The sequence below is a fragment of the Anomaloglossus baeobatrachus genome, chromosome 6 (genome assembly GCF_048569485.1).
Source record: "Anomaloglossus baeobatrachus isolate aAnoBae1 chromosome 6, aAnoBae1.hap1, whole genome shotgun sequence".
NCBI lineage: Eukaryota > Metazoa > Chordata > Amphibia > Anura > Aromobatidae > Anomaloglossus > Anomaloglossus baeobatrachus.
In genome coordinates, this window is record NC_134358.1 from 578,022,245 (window position 1) to 578,041,856 (window position 19,612).

The window sequence follows — 19,612 nt, forward strand, 5'->3', positions numbered from 1 at the left end:
GACATTACTAATCTGTCATGTAGGACTCACCATACAGAGCAGACATTACTAATCTATCGTGTAGGATCCGCCTCTACAGAGTAGACATGTAATATTCGCTGTGCGCTCTCAGTTTTACCTTTCACGGTCAGCCTGGCGGAGGAGTACGCGGATCCTGAGGAGTTACTGATATAGGTGGAGTATTCGCCGGCGTCCTCCCGCGTCACATTGAGGATTTCTAGTGAGCGAATCTTCTTCTTACTGTTCACCAAGATTCTGTCTGAGGAGTGGATAGGCTGCCCATCCTTAAACCAGTACACCCGTGGGCGAGGAAGGCCTACAGGAAAAGTGACATCATCTCATCCATGTGACAGCCCACACGTCGTATCACTTCTCGTTACCTCCACATGAAGGCTCACACGTTATATCGATCCTCATTACATCCACACGATAATACACACGTCGTATCACTCCTTGGTACATCCACACGATGGCCGAAACATCATGTCACTCCTCATTACATCCACATGACGGCCCTCACATCGTATCACTCCTCATTACATTCACATGATGGCCCTCATGTTGTATCACTCCTCATTACATTCAGACAATGGCCCTCACATCGTATCACTCCTCATTACATTCAGACGATGGCCCTCACATCGAATCAATCCTCATTACATCCACATGACGGTCTTCACATCCTATCACTCCTCTATACATTCAGATGACAGCCCTCAGGTCATATCTCTCCTCATTACATTCAGACGATGGCCCTCACGTCGTATCACTCCTCATTACATCCACACGATAATCCACACGTCGTATCACTCCTCATTACATCCACACAATGGCCGAAACAACATGTCACTCCTCATTACATCCACATGACGGCCTTCACATCGTATCACTCCTCATTACATTCAGATGATGGCTCTCACGTCGTATCACTTCTCATTACATCCACATGACGGTCTTCACATCCTATCACTCCTCATTACATTCACATGATGGCCCTCATATTGTATCACTCCTCATTACATTCAGATGGCAGCCCACACGTTGTATCACTCCTCATTACATTCACATGACAGCCCTCATATCATATCACTCCCCATTACATTCAGATGATGTCCCTCGCGTCGTATCACTCCTCATTACATCCACATGACGGCCCTCACGTCGTATCACTCCTCATTACATTCAGATGACGGCCCTCACGTCATATCACTCCTCATTGCATCCACTTGACGGCCCTCACGTCGCAACACTCATTACATTCACACGATGGCACTCACGTCGTATCACTCCTCATTATATTCAGATGACGGCCATCACATCGTATCACTCCTCATAAATTCACATGACAGCCTTCACGTCGTAACACTCATTACATTCACACGATGGCCCTCACGTCATATCACTTCTCATTACATTCACATGACGGCCCTCACGTCGTATCACTCCTCATTGCATTCACATGACGGCCCTCATATTGTATCACTCCTCATTACATTCAGATGGCAGCCCTCACGTTATATCACTCCTCATTACATTCACATGGCAGCCTACACGTTGTATCACTCCTCATTACATTCACATGACAGCCTTCACGTCGTAACACTCATTACATTCACATGATGGCCCTCACGGCGTAACACTCATTACATTCACATGACGGCCCTCACGTCGTAACACTCATTACATTCACATGACGGCCCTCACGTCGTATCACTCCTCATTACATTCACATGACGGCCCTCACGTTGTAACACTCATTACATTCACACGATGGCCCGCACGTCGTATCACTCCTCATTACATCCATTTGACGGCCCTCACATTGTATCACTCCTCATTACATTCACATGACGGCCCTCACGTCGTATCACTCCTCATTACATTCACATGACGGCCCACATGTTGTATCACTCCTCATTACATTCACATGATGGCCCTCACGTCGTAACACTCCTCATTAAATTCAGATGATGGCCCTCATGTTGTATTACTCCTCATTACATTCACATGACGGCCCTCACGTTGTATTACTCCTCATTACATTCACATGACGGCCCTCACGTCGTATTACTCCTCATTACATTCACATGACGGCCCTCACGTCGTAACACTCCTCATTACATTCAGATGATGGCCCTCACGTTGTATTACTTCTCATTACATTCAGATGACGGTCCTCTTGTCGTATCACTCCTCATTACATTCACATGATGGCCCTCACGTCGTATCAATCCTCATTACATTCACATGACGGCCCTCACGTCGTATCACTCCTCATTACATTCACATGACGGCCCACATGTTGTAACACTCATTACATTCACACGATGGCCCTCACGTCGTATCACTCCTCATTACATCCATTTGACGGCCCTCACATTGTATCACTCCTCATTACATTCACATGACGGCCCTCACGTCGTATCACTCCTCATTACATTCACATGACGGCCCACATGTTGTATCACTCCTCATTACATTCACATGATGGCCCTCACGTCGTAACACTCCTCATTAAATTCAGATGATGGCCCTCATGTTGTATTACTCCTCATTACATTCACATGACGGCCCTCACGTTGTATTACTCCTCATTACATTCACATGACGGCCCTCACGTCGTATCACTCCTCATTACATCCACATGACGGCCCTCACGTCGTATCACTCCTCATTACATTCAGATGACGGCCCTCACGTCATATCACTCCTCATTGCATCTACTTGACGGCCCTCACGTCGTAACACTCATTACATTCACACGATGGCACTCACGTCGTATCACTCCTCATTATATTCAGATGACGGCCATCACATCGTATCACTCCTCATAAATTCACATGACAGCCTTCACGTCGTAACACTCATTACATTCACACGATGGCCCTCACGTCATATCACTTCTCATTACATTCACATGACGGCCCTCACGTCGTATCACTCCTCATTACATTCACATGACGGCCCTCATATTGTATCACTCCTCATTACATTCAGATGGCAGCCCTCACGTTATATCACTCCTCATTACATTCACATGGCAGCCTACACGTTGTATCACTCCTCATTACATTCACATGACAGCCTTCACGTCGTAACACTCATTACATTCACATGATGGCCCTCACGGCGTAACACTCATTACATTCACATGACGGCCCTCACGTCGTAACACTCATTACATTCACATGACGGCCCGCACGTCGTATCACTCCTCATTACATTCACATGACGGCCCTCACGTTGTAACACTCATTACATTCACACGATGGCCCTCACGTCGTATCACTCCTCATTACATCCATTTGACGGCCCTCACATTGTATCACTCCTCATTACATTCACATGACAGCCCTCACGTCGTATCACTCCTCATTACATTCACATGACGGCCCACATGTTGTATCACTCCTCATTACATTCACATGATGGCCCTCACGTCGTAACACTCCTCATTAAATTCAGATGATGGCCCTCACGTCGTAACACTCCTCATTACATTCAGATGATGGCCCTCACGTTGTATTACTTCTCATTACATTCAGATGACGGTCCTCTTGTCGTATCACTCCTCATTACATTCACATGATGGCCCTCACGTCGCATCAATCCTCATTACATTCACATGACGGCCCTCACGTCGTATCACTCCTCATTACATTCACATGACGGCCCACATGTTGTATCACTCATTACATTCACATGACGGCCCTCACGTCGTAACACTCCTCATTACATTCAGATGATGGCCCTCACGTTGTATTTCTTCTCATTACATTCAGATGATGGTCCTCTTGTCATATCACTCCTCATTACATTCACATGACGGCCCTCATGTTGTATCACTCCTCATTACATTCACATGATGGCCCTCACGTCGTATCACTCCTCATTACATTCACATGACGGCCCACATGTTGTATCACTCCTCATTACATTCACATGACGGCCCTCACGTCGTATCACTCCTCATTACATTCACATGACGGCCCACATGTTGTATCACTCCTCATTACATTCACATGACGGCCCTCACGTAGTATTACTCCTCATTACATTCACATGACGGCCCTCACGTCGTAACACTCCTCATTACATTCAGATGATGGCCCTCACGTTGTATTACTTCTCATTACATTCAAATGACGGTCCTCTTGTCGTATCACTCCTCATTACATTCACATGATGGCCCTCACGTCGCATCAATCCTCATTACATTCACATGACGGCCCTCACGTCGTATCACTCCTCATTACATTCACATGACGGCCCTCACGTCGTAACACTCCTCATTACATTCAGATGATGGCCCTCACATTGTATTTCTTCTCATTACATTCACATGACGGCCCTCATGTTGTATCACTCCTCATTACATTCACATGATGGCCCTCACGTCGTATCACTCCTCATTACATTCACATGACGGCCCACATGTTGTATCACTCCTCATTACATTCACATGACGGCCCTCACGTCGTATCACTCCTCATTACATTCACATGACGGCCCACATGTTGTATCACTCATTACATTCACATGACGGCCCTCACGTCGTATCACTCCTCATTACATTCACATGACGGCCCACATGTTGTATTACTCCTCATTACATTCACATGATGGCCCTCATGTTGTATTACTCCTCATTACATTCACATGATGGCCCTCACGTTGTATTACTCCTCATTACATTCACATGACGGCCCTCACGTCGGAACACTCCTCATTACATTCAGATGATGGCCCTCACGTTGTATTACTTCTCATTACATTCAGATGATGGTCCTCTTGTCATATCACTCCTCATTACATTTACATGACGGCCCTCACGTCGTATCACTCTTCATTACATTCAGATGATGGCCATCACATTGTATCACTCCTCATTACATTCACGTGACGGCCCTCACGTCGTATCACTCCTCATTACATTCACATGACGGCCCTCACGTCGTAACACTCATTACATTCACACAATGGCCCTCACGTCGTATCACTCCTCATTACATCCATTTGACAGCCCTCACGTTGTATCACTCCTCATTACATTCACATGATGGCCCTCACGTCGTATCACTCCTCATTACATTCACATGACGGCCCACATGTTGTATCACTTCCTCATTACATTCACATGACGGCCCTCACGTCGTAACACTCATTACATTCACACAATGGCCCTCACGTCGTATCACTCCTCATTACATCCATTTGACAGCCCTCACGTTGTATCACTCCTCATTACATTCACATGATGGCCCTCACGTCGTATCACTCCTCATTACATTCACATGACGGCCCACATGTTGTATCACTTCCTCATTACATTCACATGACGGCCCTCACGTCGTATCACTCCTCATTACATTCACATGACGGCCCTCACGTCGTAACACTCCTCATTACATTCAGATGATGGCCCTCATGTTGTATTACTCCTCATTACATTCACATGATGGCCCTCACGTTGTATTACTCCTCAATACATTCACATGACGGCCCTCACGTCGGAACACTCCTCATTACATTCACATGATGGCCCTCACGTCGTATCACTCCTCATTACATTCACATGACGGCCCACATGTTGTATCACTCCTCATTACATTCACATGACGGCCCTCACATCGTATCACTCCTCATTACATTCACATGACGGCCCACATGTTGTATCACTCATTACATTCACATGACGGCCCTCACGTCGTATCACTCCTCATTACATTCACATGACGGCCCACATGTTGTATTACTCCTCATTACATTCACATGATGGCCCTCATGTTGTATTACTCCTCATTACATTCACATGATGGCCCTCACGTTGTATCACTCCTCATTACATTCACATGACGGCCTTCACGTCGTAACACTCCTCATTACATTCACATGATGGCCCTCACGTCGTATCACTCCTCATTACATTCACATGACGGCCCACATGTTGTATCACTCCTCATTACATTCACATGACGGCCCTCACGTCGTATCACTCCTCATTACATTCACATGACGGCCCACATGTTGTATCACTCCTCATTACATTCACATGATGGCCCTCACGTCGTATCACTCCTCATTACATTCACATGACGGCCCTCACGTCGTAACACTCATTACATTCACACAATGGCCCTCACGTCGTATCACTCCTCATTACATCCATTTGACAGCCCTCACGTTGTATCACTCCTCATTACATTCACATGATGGCCCTCACGTCGTATCACTCCTCATTACATTCACATGACGGCCCACATGTTGTATCACTCCTCATTACATTCACATGACGACCCTCACGTCGTATCACTCCTCATTACATTCACATGACGGCCTTCACGTCGTAACACTCCTCATTACATTCACATGATGGCCCTCACGTCGTATCACTCCTCATTACATTCACATGACGGCCCACATGTTGTATCACTCCTCATTACATTCACATGACGGCCCTCACGTCGTATCACTCCTCATTACATTCACATGACGGCCCACATGTTGTATCACTCCTCATTACATTCACATGATGGCCCTCACGTCGTATCACTCCTCATTACATTCACATGACGGCCCTCACGTCGTATCACTCCTCATTACATTCCCATGACGGCCCACATGTTGTATCACTCCTCATTACATTCACATGACGGCCCTCACGTCGTATCACTCCTCATTACATTCACATGACGGCCCACATGTTGTATCACTCCTCATTACATTCACATGACGGCCCTCACGTCGTATCACTCCTCATTACATTCACATGACGGCCCACATGTTGTATCACTCCTCATTACATTCACATGATGGCCCTCACGTCGTATCACTCCTCATTACATTCACATGACGGCCCTCACGTCGTATCACTCCTCATTACATTCACATGACGGCCCTCATGTTGTATTACTCCTCATTACATTCACATGACGGCCCTCACGTCGTAACACTCCTCATTACATTCAGATGATGGCCCTCAGGTTGTATTACTTCTCATTACATTCAGATGACGGTCCTCTTGTCGTATCACTCCTCATTACATTCACATGACGGCCCTCACGTCGTATCACTCCTCATTACATTCACATGATGGCCCTCACGTTGTATCACTCCTCACTACATTCAGATGACGGCCCTCATGTTGTATCACTCCTCATTACATTCACATGATGGCCCTCACATCGTATCACTCCTCATTACATTCACATGACGGCCCACATGTTGTATCACTACTCATTACATTCACATGACGGCCCTCACGTCGTATCACTCCTCATTACATTCACATGACGGCCCACATGTTGTATCACTCATTACATTCACATGATGGCCCTCACGTCGTATCACTCGTCATTACATTCACATGACGGCCCTCACATTGTGTCACTCCTCATGACATTCACACGATGGCCCTCACATCGTATCACTCCTCATTACATTCACATGACGGCCCTCACATTGTATCTCTCCTCATTACATTCAGACGATGGCCCTCACATCGTATCACTCCTCATTACATTCACATGACGGCCCTCACATTGTGTCACTCCTCATGACATTCAGACGATGGCCCTCACATCGTATCACTCCTCATTACATTCAGACGATGGCCCTCACATCGTATCACTCCTCATTACATTCAGACGATGGCACTCACATCGTATCACTCCTCATTACATTCAGACGATGGCCCTCACATCGTATCACTCCTCATTACATTCAGACGATGGCCCTCACATCGTATCACTCCTCATTACATTCAGACGATGGCCCTCACATCGTATCACTCCTCATTACATTCAGACGATGGCCCTCACATCGTATCACTCCTCATTACATTCAGACGATGGCCCTCACATCGTATCACTCCTCATTACATTCAATACATTTCGTATCAATCTTTCCAGGCAGCAATTTTGTTTAGACATAAGGAAAGCAGGAGCGAGAACATGCAGAACAGGTAGGAAAGGGAAACTGACACAAAGGTAAATCCTCAGGGGCCGCTGATCTCCACTGTCTCTCAGCTGCAGATACAAAGTCCTGGGAACATCTCTGCAGCTCAGAGGAAGTAGCGGCCATTGTTACCTTTCACTTTAATCTGGAACCTGGCGATTGGAGTTCCAGGGGCCACCAGGACATCACGGAGCTCCTCTAAGATCTGCGGCAGCTGGTCCTGCTCTGTGGCCGATTCCAGGCTCTCCTGTTCCCTGCAAAAGGAGAGAGGAAAAGTGTCACAGCCTTCACTATGTGTAGAAATACAGAGCGCAGCTCTGGAGGTAACTGGATAATAAGATACAATGTAACAGTAGAATAGTGATCACAGCTGTGGAGGTGACTGGATCATAAGACAATGTAACAGCAAAATAGTGACTGCAGCTCTGGAGGATAAGATATGATGTAACAGTGGAATAGTGACTGCAGCTCTGGAGGTGAATGGAGGATAAGATACAATGCAACAGTAGAATTGTGACCAAAGCTCTGGAGGTGACTGGATGATAAGAGACAATGTAACAGCAGAATAGTGGCCGCAGCTCTGGAGGTGACTGGAGGATAAGACACAATGTAACAGCAGAATAGTGACTGCAGCTCTGGAGGTGACTGGAGGATAAGATACAATGTAACAGTAGAATTGTGACCAAAGCTCTGGAGGTGACTGGATGATAAGAGACAATGTAACAGCAGAATAGTGGCCGCAGCTCTGGAGGTGACTGGAGGATAAGACACAATGTAACAGCAGAATAGTGACTGCAGCTCTGGAGGTGACTGGAGGATAAGACACAATGTAACAACAGAATAATGAGGGCAGCTCTGGAGGTGACTGGAGGAAGAGACATGATGTAACAGCAGAATAGTGGCTGCAGCTCTGGGGGTACCTGGATGATAAGATACAATGTAACAGTAGAAAAGTGATCACAGCTCTGGAGTTGACTGGATGATAAGATATAATGTTACAGCAGAATAGTGAGGGCAGCTCTAAAGGTGACTGGAGGATAAGACACGATGTAACAGCAGAATAGTGACTGCAGCTCTGGAGCTGACTGGAGGATAATGTAAAACGTGTTTGACGCCAGGCACCATGTGAATGTGACTGCGCTGCTGCTGTAGATGTGGAGGTCATCGCCCCCTGACAACATTCTGAAGTTCCATACAGCGGCAGCGATCTGTCACAACCACTAGATGGCGATCTACACCCTCTGCAGAACAGAGGTCCTGGCCTTTTATACCTTAGAAGCCACAATCTGTGAGCAGTATTGTGAAAAGCCATGTTACAGATAGCTCCTCATTACATGGCTGATGCAGGCAGAGGTCTCTCTCCTCCTATGTGTTACAGATAACTCCTCATTACATGGCTGATGCAGGCAGAGGTCTCTCTCCTCCTATGTGTTACAGATAGCTCCTCATTACATGGCTGATGCAGGCAGAGGTCTCTCTCCTCCTATGTGTTACAGATAGCTCCTCATTACATGGCTGATGCAGGCAGAGGTCTCTCTCCTCCTATGTGTTACAGATAACTCCTCATTACATGGCTGATGCAGGCAGAGGTCTCTCTCCTCCTATGTGTTACAGATAACTCCTCATTACATGGCTGATGCAGACAGAGGTCTCTCTTCTCCTATGTGTTACAGATAACTCCTCATTACATGGCTGATGCAGGCAGAGGTCTCTCTCCTCCTATGTGTTACAGATAACTCCTCATTACATGCCTGATGCAGGCAGAGGTCTCTCTCCTCCTATGTGTTACAGATAACTCCTCATTACATGGCTGATGCAGGCAGAGGTCTCTCTCCTCCTATATGTTACAGATAACTCCTCATTACATGGCTGATGCAGGCAGAGGTCTCTCTTCTCCTATGTGTTACAGATAACTCCTCATTACATGGCTGATGCAGGCCGAGGTCTCTCTCCTCCTATATGTTACAGATAACTCCTCATTACATGGCTGATGCAGGCAGAGGTCTCTCTCCTCCTATGTGTTACAGATAACTCCTCATTACATGGCTGATGCAGGCAGAGGTCTCTCTTCTCCTATGTGTTACAGATAACTCCTCATTACATGGCTGATGCAGGCCGAGGTCTCTCTCCTCCTATATGTTACAGATAACTCCTCATTACATGGCTGATGCAGGCAGAGGTCTCTCTCCTCCTATGTGTTACAGATAACTCCTCATTACATGGCTGATGCAGGCAGAGGTCTCTTTCCTCCTATGTGTTACAGATAACTCCTCATTACATGGCTGATGCATGCAGAGGTCTCTTCTCCTATGTGTTACAGATAACTCCTCATTACATGGCTGATGCAGGCAGAGGTCTCTCTCCTCCTATGTGTTACAGATAACTCCTCATTACATGGCTGATGCAGGCAGAGGTTTCTCTTCTCCTATCTTGTTACAGATAACTCCTCATTACATGGCTGATGCAGGCAGAGGTCTCTCTCCTCCTATGTGTTACAGATAGCTCCTCATTACATGGCTGATGCAGGCAGAGATCTCTCCTCCTATGTGTTACAGATAACTCCTCATTACATGGCTGATGCAGGCAGAGGTCTCTCTCCTCCTATGTGTTACAGATAGCTCCTCATTACATGGCTGATGCAGGCAGAGGTCTCTCTCCTCCTATGTGTTACAGATAGCTCCTCATTACATGGCTGATGCAGGCAGAGGTCTCTCTCCTCCTATGTGTTACAGATAGCTCCTCATTACATGGCTGATGCAGACAGAGGTCTCTCTCCTCCTATGTGTTACAGATAGCTCCTCATTACATGGCTGATGCAGGCAGAGGTCTCTCTCCTCCTATGTGTTACAGATAGCTCCTCATTACATGGCTGATGCAGGCAGAGGTCTCTCTCCTCCTATGTGTTACAGATAACTCCTCATTACATGGCTGATGCAGGCAGAGGTCTCTCTCCTCCTATATGTTACAGATAGCTCCTCATTACATGGCTGATGCAGGCAGAGGTCTCTCTCCTCCTATGTGTTACAGATAACTCCTCATTACATGGCTGATGCAGGCAGAGGTCTCTCTCCTCCTATATGTTACAGATAGCTCCTCATTACATGGCTGATGCAGGCAGAGGTCTCTCCTCCTATGTGTTACAGATAACTCCTCATTACATGGCTGATGCAGGCAGAGGTCTCTCTCCTCCTATATGTTACAGATAGCTCCTCATTACATGGCTGATGCAGGCAGAGGTCTCTCCTCCTATGTGTTACAGATAACTCCTCATTACATGGCTGATGCAGGCAGAGGTCTCTCTCCTCCTATGTGTTACAGATAGCTCCTCATTACATGGCTGATGCAGGCAGAGGTCTCTCTCCTCCTATATGTTACAGATAGCTCCTCATTACATGGCTGATGCAGGCAGAGGTCTCTCTCCTCCTATGTGTTACAGATAACTCCTCATTACATGGCTGATGCAGGCAGAGGTCTCTCTTCTCCTATGTGTTACAGATAACTCCTCATTACATGGCTGATGCAGGCAGAGGTCTCTCTCCTCCTATGTGTTACAGATAGCTCCTCATTACATGCCTGATGCAGACAGAGGTCTCTCTCCTCCTATGTGTTACAGATAACTCCTCATTACATGGCTGATGCAGGCAGAGGTCTCTCTTCTCCTATGTGTTACAGATAGCTCCTCATTACATGGCTGATGCAGGCAGAGGTCTCTCCTCCTATGTGTTACAGATAGCTCCTCATTACATGGCTGATGCAGGCAGAGGTCTCTCTCCTCCTATGTGTTACAGATAACTCCTCATTACATGGCTGATGCAGGCAGAGGTCTCTTTCCTCCTATGTGTTACAGATAGCTCCTCATTACATGGCTGATGCAGGCAGAGGTCTCTCTTCTCCTGTGTTACAGATAACTCCTCATTACATGGCTGAGGCAGGCAGAGGTCTCTCTCCTCCTATGTGTTACAGATAACTCCTCATTACATGGCTGATGCAGGCAGAGGTCTCTCTTCTCCTATGTGTTACAGATAACTCCTCATTACATGGCTGATGCAGGCAGAGGTCTCTCTCCTCCTATGTGTTACAGATAACTCCTCATTACATGGCTGATGCAGGCAGAGGTCTCTCTCCTCCTATGTGTTACAGATAGCTCCTCATTACATGGCTGATGCAGGCAGAGGTCTCTCTCCTCCTATGTGTTACAGATAGCTCCTCATTACATGGCTGATGCAGGCAGAGGTCTCTCTCCTCCTATGTGTTACAGATAACTCCTCATTACATGGCTGATGCAGGCAGAGGTCTCTCTTCTCCTATGTGTTACAGATAACTCCTCATTACATGGCTGATGCAGGCAGAGGTCTCTTTCCTCCTATGTGTTACAGATAGCTCCTCATTACATGGCTGATGCAGGCAGAGGTCTCTCTCCTCCTATGTGTTACTCATAACTCCTCATTACATGGCTGATGCAGGCAGAGGTCTTTCTCCTCCTATGTTGTTACAGATAACTCCTCATTACATGGCTGATGCAGGCAGAGGTCTCTCTCCTCCTATGTGTTACAGATAACTCCTCATTACATGGCTGATGCAGGCAGAGGTCTCTCTCCTCCTATGTGTTACAGATAACTCCTCATTACATGGCTGATGCAGGCAGAGGTCTCTCTCCTCCTATGTGTTACAGATAGCTCCTCATTACATGGCTGATGCAGGCAGAGGTCTCTCTCCTCCTATGTGTTACAGATAGCTCCTCATTACATGGCTGATGCAGGCAGAGGTCTCTCTCCTCCTATGTGTTACAGATAGCTCCTCATTACATGGCTGATGCAGGCAGAGGTCTCTCTCCTCCTATGTGTTACAGATAGCTCCTCATTACATGGCTGATGCAGGCAGAGGTCTCTCTCCTCCTATGTGTTACAGATAGCTCCTCATTACATGGCTGATGCAGGCAGAGGTCTCTCCTCCTATGTGTTACAGATAACTCCTCATTACATGGCTGATGCAGGCAGAGGTCTCTCTCCTCCTATGTGTTACAGATAACTCCTCATTACATGGCTGATGCAGGCAGAGGTCTCTCTTCTCCTATGTGTTACAGATAGCTCCTCATTACATGGCTGATGCAGGCCGAGGTCTCTCTCCTCCTATATGTTACAGATAGCTCCTCATTACATGGCTGATGCAGGCAGAGGTCTCTCTCCTCCTATGTGTTACAGATAACTCCTCATTACATGGCTGATGCAGGCAGAGGTCTCTCTTCTCCTATGTGTTACAGATAACTCCTCATTACATGGCTGATGCAGGCAGAGGTCTCTCTTCTCCTATGTGTTACAGATAACTCCTCATTACATGGCTGATGCAGGCAGAGGTCTCTCTCCTCCTATGTGTTACAGATAACTCCTCATTACATGGCTGATGCAGGCAGAGGTCTCTCTTCTCCTATGTGTTACAGATAGCTCCTCATTACATGGCTGATGCAGGCAGAGGTCTCTCTCCTCCTATGTGTTACAGATAGCTCCTCATTACATGGCTGATGCAGGCAGAGGTCTCTCTCCTCCTATGTGTTACAGATAGCTCCTCATTACATGGCTGATGCAGGCAGAGGTCTCTCTCCTCCTATGTGTTACAGATAACTCCTCATTACATGGCTGATGCAGGCAGAGGTCTCTCTTCTCCTATGTGTTACAGATAACTCCTCATTACATGGCTGATGCAGGCAGAGGTCTCTCTCCTCCTATGTGTTACAGATAGCTCCTCATTACATGGCTGATGCAGGCAGAGGTCTCTCCTCCTATGTGTTACAGATAGCTCCTCATTACATGGCTGATGCAGGCAGAGGTCTCTCTCCTCCTATGTGTTACAGATAGCTCCTCATTACATGGCTGATGCAGGCAGAGGTCTCTCTTCTCCTATGTGTTACAGATAACTCCTCATTACATGTCTGATGCAGGCAGAGGTCTCTCTCCTCCTATGTGTTACAGATAACTCCTCATTACATGGCTGATGCAGGCAGAGGTCTCTCTTCTCCTATGTGTTACAGATCACTCCTCATTACATGCCTGATGCAGGCAGAGGTCTCTCTCCTCCTATGTGTTACAGATAGCTCCTCATTACATGGCTGATGCAGGCAGAGGTCTCTCTCCTCCTATGTGTTACAGATAGCTCCTCATTACATGCCTGATGCAGACAGAGGTCTCTCTCCTCCTATGTGTTACAGATAACTCCTCATTACATGGCTGATGCAGGCAGAGGTCTCTCTCCTCCTATGTGTTACAGATAGCTCCTCATTACATGGCTGATGCAGGCAGAGGTCTCTCTCCTCCTATGTGTTACAGATAACTCCTCATTACATGGCTGATGCAGGCAGAGGTCTCTCTCCTCCTATGTGTTACAGATAGCTCCTCATTACATGGCTGATGCAGGCAGAGGTCTCTCTCCTCCTATGTGTTACAGATAACTCCTCATTACATGGCTGATGCAGGCCGAGGTCTCTCTCCTCCTATATGTTACAGATAGCTCCTCATTACATGGCTGATGCAGGCAGAGGTCTCTCTCCTCCTATGTGTTACAGATAACTCCTCATTACATGGCTGATGCAGGCAGAGGTCTCTCTTCTCCTATGTGTTACAGATAACTCCTCATTACATGGCTGATGCAGGCAGAGGTCTCTCTTCTCCTATGTGTTACAGATAACTCCTCATTACATGGCTGATGCAGGCAGAGGTCTCTCTCCTCCTATGTGTTACAGATAGCTCCTCATTACATGGCTGATGCAGGCAGAGGTCTCTCTCCTCCTATGTGTTACAGATAGCTCCTCATTACATGGCTGATGCAGGCAGAGGTCTCTTCTCCTATGTGTTACAGATAGCTCCTCATTACATGGCTGATGCAGGCAGAGGTCTCTCTCCTCCTATATGTTACAGATAGCTCCTCATTACATGGCTGATGCAGGCAGAGGTCTCTCTCCTCCTATGTGTTACAGATAACTCCTCATTACATGGCTGATGCAGGCAGAGGTCTCTCTTCTCCTATGTGTTACAGATAACTCCTCATTACATGGCTGATGCAGGCAGAGGTCTCTCTCCTCCTATGTGTTACAGATAGCTCCTCATTACATGGCTGATGCAGGCAGAGGTCTCTCTTCTCCTATGTGTTACAGATAACTCCTCATTACATGGCTGATGCAGGCAGAGGTCTCTCTTCTCCTATGTGTTACAGATAACTCCTCATTACATGGCTGATGCAGGCAGAGGTCTCTCTCCTCCTATGTGTTACAGATAGCTCCTCATTACATGGCTGATGCAGGCAGAGGTCTCTCTCCTCCTATGTGTTACAGATAACTCCTCATTACATGGCTGATGCAGGCAGAGGTCTCTCTTCTCCTATGTGTTACAGATAGCTCCTCATTACATGGCTGATGCAGGCCGAGGTCTCTCTCCTCCTATATGTTACAGATAGCTCCTCATTACATGGCTGATGCAGGCAGAGGTCTCTCTTCTCCTATGTGTTACAGATAACTCCTCATTACATGGCTGATGCAGGCAGAGGTCTCTCTCCTCCTATGTGTTACAGATAACTCCTCATTACATGGCTGATGCAGGCAGAGGTCTCTCTTCTCCTATGTGTTACAGATAACTCCTCATTACATGGCTGATGCAGGCAGAGGTCTCTCTTCTCCTATGTGTTACAGATAACTCCTCATTACATGGCTGATGCAGGCAGAGGTCTCTCTCCTCCTATGTGTTACAGATAGCTCCTCATTACATGGCTGATGCAGGCAGAGGTCTCTCTTCTCCTATGTGTTACAGATAGCTCCTCATTACATGGCTGATGCAGGCAGAGGTCTCTCTCCTCCTATGTGTTACAGATAACTCCTCATTACATGGCTGATGCAGGCAGAGGTCTCTCTCCTCCTATGTGTTACAGATAGCTCCTCATTACATGGCTGATGCAGGCAGAGGTCTCTCTCCTCCTATATGTTACAGATAGCTCCTCATTACATGGCTGATGCAGGCAGAGGTCTCTCTCCTCCTATGTGTTACAGATAACTCCTCATTACATGGCTGATGCAGGCAGAGGTCTCTCTTCTCCTATGTGTTACAGATAACTCCTCATTACATGGCTGATGCAGGCAGAGGTCTCTCTCCTCCTATGTGTTACAGATAGCTCCTCATTACATGGCTGATGCAGGCAGAGGTCTCTCCTCCTATGTGTTACAGATAGCTCCTCATTAAATGCCTGATGCAGGCAGAGGTCTCTCTCCTCCTATGTGTTACAGATAGCTCCTCATTACATGGCTGATGCAGGCAGAGGTCTCTCTCCTCCTATGTGTTACAGATAGCTCCTCATTACATGCCTGATGCAGACAGAGGTCTCTCTCCTCCTATGTGTTACAGATAACTCCTCATTACATGGCTGATGCAGGCAGAGGTCTCTCTCCTCCTATGTGTTACAGATAGCTCCTCATTACATGGCTGATGCAGGCAGAGGTCTCTCTCCTCCTATGTGTTACAGATAACTCCTCATTACATGGCTGATGCAGGCAGAGGTCTCTCTCCTCCTATGTGTTACAGATAACTCCTCATTACATGGCTGATGCAGGCAGAGGTCTCTCTCCTCCTATGTGTTACAGATAGCTCCTCATTACATGGCTGATGCAGGCCGAGGTCTCTCTCCTCCTATGTGTTACAGATAGCTCCTCATTACATGGCTGATGGAGGCAGAGGTCTCTCTTCTCCTATGTGTTACAGATAGCTCCTCATTACATGGCTGATGCAGGCAGAGGTCTCTCTCCTCCTATGTGTTACAGATAGCTCCTCATTACATGGCTGATGCAGGCCGAGGTCTCTCTCCTCCTATGTGTTACAGATAGCTCCTCATTACATGGCTGATGCAGGCAGAGGTCTCTCTCCTCCTATGTGTTACAGATAACTCCTCATTACATGGCTGATGCAGGCAGAGGTCTCTCTCCTCCTATGTGTTACAGATAGCTCCTCATTACATGGCTGATGCAGGCCGAGGTCTCTCTCCTCCTATGTGTTACAGATAGCTCCTCATTACATGGCTGATGCAGGCCGAGGTCTCTCTCCTCCTATGTGTTACAGATAGCTCCTCATTACATGGCTGATGGAGGCAGAGGTCTCTCTTCTCCTATGTGTTACAGATAACTCCTCATTACATGGCTGATGCAGGCAGAGGTCTCTCTTCTCCTATGTGTTACAGATAACTCCTCATTACATGGCTGATGCAGGCAGAGGTCTCTCTTCTCCTATGTGTTACAGATAGCTCCTCATTACATGGCTGAGGCAGGCAGAGGTCTCTCTCCTCCTATGTGTTACAGATAACTCCTCATTACATGGCTGATGCAGGCAGAGGTCTCTCTCCTCCTATGTGTTACAGATAGCTCCTCATTACATGGCTGATGCAGGCAGAGGTCTCTCTCCTCCTATGTGTTACAGATAACTCCTCATTACATGGCTGATGCAGGCAGAGGTCTCTTTCCTCCTATGTGTTACAGATAGCTCCTCATTACATGGCTGATGCAGGCAGAGGTCTCTCCTCCTATGTGTTACAGATAACTCCTCATTACATGGCTGATGCAGGCAGAGGTTTCTCTTCTCCTATGTGTTACAGATAGCTCCTCATTACATGGCTGATGCAGGCAGAGGTCTCTCCTCCTATGTGTTACAGATAGCTCCTCATTACATGGCTGATGCAGGCAGAGGTTTCTCTTCTCCTATGTGTTACAGATAACTCCTCATTACATGGCTGATGCAGGCAGAGGTCTCTTTCCTCCTATGTGTTACAGATAGCTCCTCATTACATGGCTGATGCAGGCAGAGGTCTCTCCTCCTATGTGTTACAGATAACTCCTCATTACATGGCTGATGCAGGCAGAGGTCTCTCTTCTCCTATGTGTTACAGATAGCTCCTCATTACATGGCTGATGCAGGCAGAGGTCTCTTCTCCTATGTGTTACAGATAACTCCTCATTACATGGCTGATGCAGGCAGAGGTCTCTCTTCTCCTATGTGTTACAGATAGCTCCTCATTACATGGCTGATGCAGGCAGAGGTCTCTCTCCTCCTATGTGTTACAGATAACTCCTCATTACATGGCTGATGCAGGCAGAGGTCTCTCTCCTCCTATGTGTTACAGATAGCTCCTCATTACATGGCTGATGCAGGCAGAGGTCTCTCTTCTCCTATGTGTTACAGATAGCTCCTCATTACATGGCTGATGCAGGCAGAGGTCTCTCTCCTCCTATGTGTTACAGATAACTCCTCATTACATGGCTGATGCAGGCAGAGGTCTCTCTCTCCTATGTGTTACAGATAGCTCCTCATTACATGGCTGATGCAGGCAGAGGTCTCTCTCCTCCTATGTGTTACAGATAGCTCCTCATTACATGGCTGATGCAGGCAGAGGTCTCTCTCCTCCTATGTGTTACAGATAGCTCCTCATTACATGGCTGATGCAGGCAGAGGTCTCTCTCCTCCTATGTGTTACAGATAGCTCCTCATTACATGGCTGATGCAGGCAGAGGTCTCTCTCCTCCTATGTGTTACAGATAACTCCTCATTACATGGCTGATGCAGGCAGAGGTCTCTCTCCTCCTATGTGTTACAGATAGCTCCTCATTACATGGCTGATGCAGGCAGAGGTCTCTCTTCTCCTATGTGTTACAGATAACTCCTCATTACATGGCTGATGCAGGCAGAGGTCTCTCCTCCTATGTGTTACAGATAACTCCTCATTACATGGCTGATGCAGGCAGAGGTCTCTCTCCTCCTATGTGTTACAGATAACTCCTCATTACATGGCTGATGCAGGCAGAGGTCTCTCTCCTCCTATGTGTTACAGATAACTCCTCATTACATGGCTGATGCAGGCAGAGGTCTCTCTCCTCCTATGTGTTACAGATAGCTCCTCATTACATGGCTGATGCAGGCAGAGGTCTCTCTCTCCTATGTGTTACAGATAACTCCTCATTACATGGCTGATGCAGGCAGAGGTCTCTCTCCTCCTATGTGTTACAGATACTCCTCATTACATGGCTGATGCAGGCAGAGGTCTCTCTCCTCCTATGTGTTACAGATAGCTCCTCATTACATGGCTTGATGCAGGCAGAGGTCTCTCTCTCCTATGTGTTACAGATAACTCCTCATTACATGGCTGATGCAGGCAGAGGTCTCTCTCCTCCTATGTGTTACAGATAAGCTCCTCATTACATGGCTGATGCAGGCAGAGGTCTCTCTCCTCCTATGTGTTACAGATAACTCCTCATTACATGGCTGATGCAGGCAGAGGTCTCTCTCCTCCTATGTGTTACAGATAGCTCCTCATTACATGGCTGATGCAGGCAGAGGTCTCTCTCCTCCTATGTGTTACAGATAGACTCCTCATTACATGGCTGATGCAGGCAGAGGTCTCTCTCCTCCTATGTGTTACAGATAACTCCTCATTACATGGCTGATGCAGGCAGAGGTCTCTCTCCTCCTATGTGTTACAGATAACTCCTCATTACATGGCTGATGCAGGCAGAGGTCTCTCTCCTCCTATGTGTTACAGATAGCTCCTCATTACATGGCTGATGCAGGCAGAGGTCTCTCTCCTCCTATGTGTTACAGATAGCTCCTCATTACATGGCTGATGCAGGCAGAGGTCTCTC

General features: G+C 47.1%; 1 protein-coding gene across 19 annotated transcripts in view; it reads right to left on the reverse strand.

The window, feature by feature from the left end:
• The window catches only part of OBSCN (obscurin, cytoskeletal calmodulin and titin-interacting RhoGEF), an 882,373-nt gene that overhangs the window by 355,588 nt on the left and 507,173 nt on the right, over positions 1 to 19,612 (reverse strand). For all 19 annotated transcript variants that reach the window (XM_075315914.1, XM_075315911.1, XM_075315913.1 and 16 more), the window contains 2 exons: positions 8,089 to 8,210; positions 119 to 316 (listed from right to left, as the gene is read on the reverse strand). In XM_075315914.1, coding sequence (XP_075172029.1) covers positions 119 to 316; positions 8,089 to 8,210 — 320 coding nt within the window. The remainder of the gene's footprint in view (positions 1 to 118; positions 317 to 8,088; positions 8,211 to 19,612) is intronic.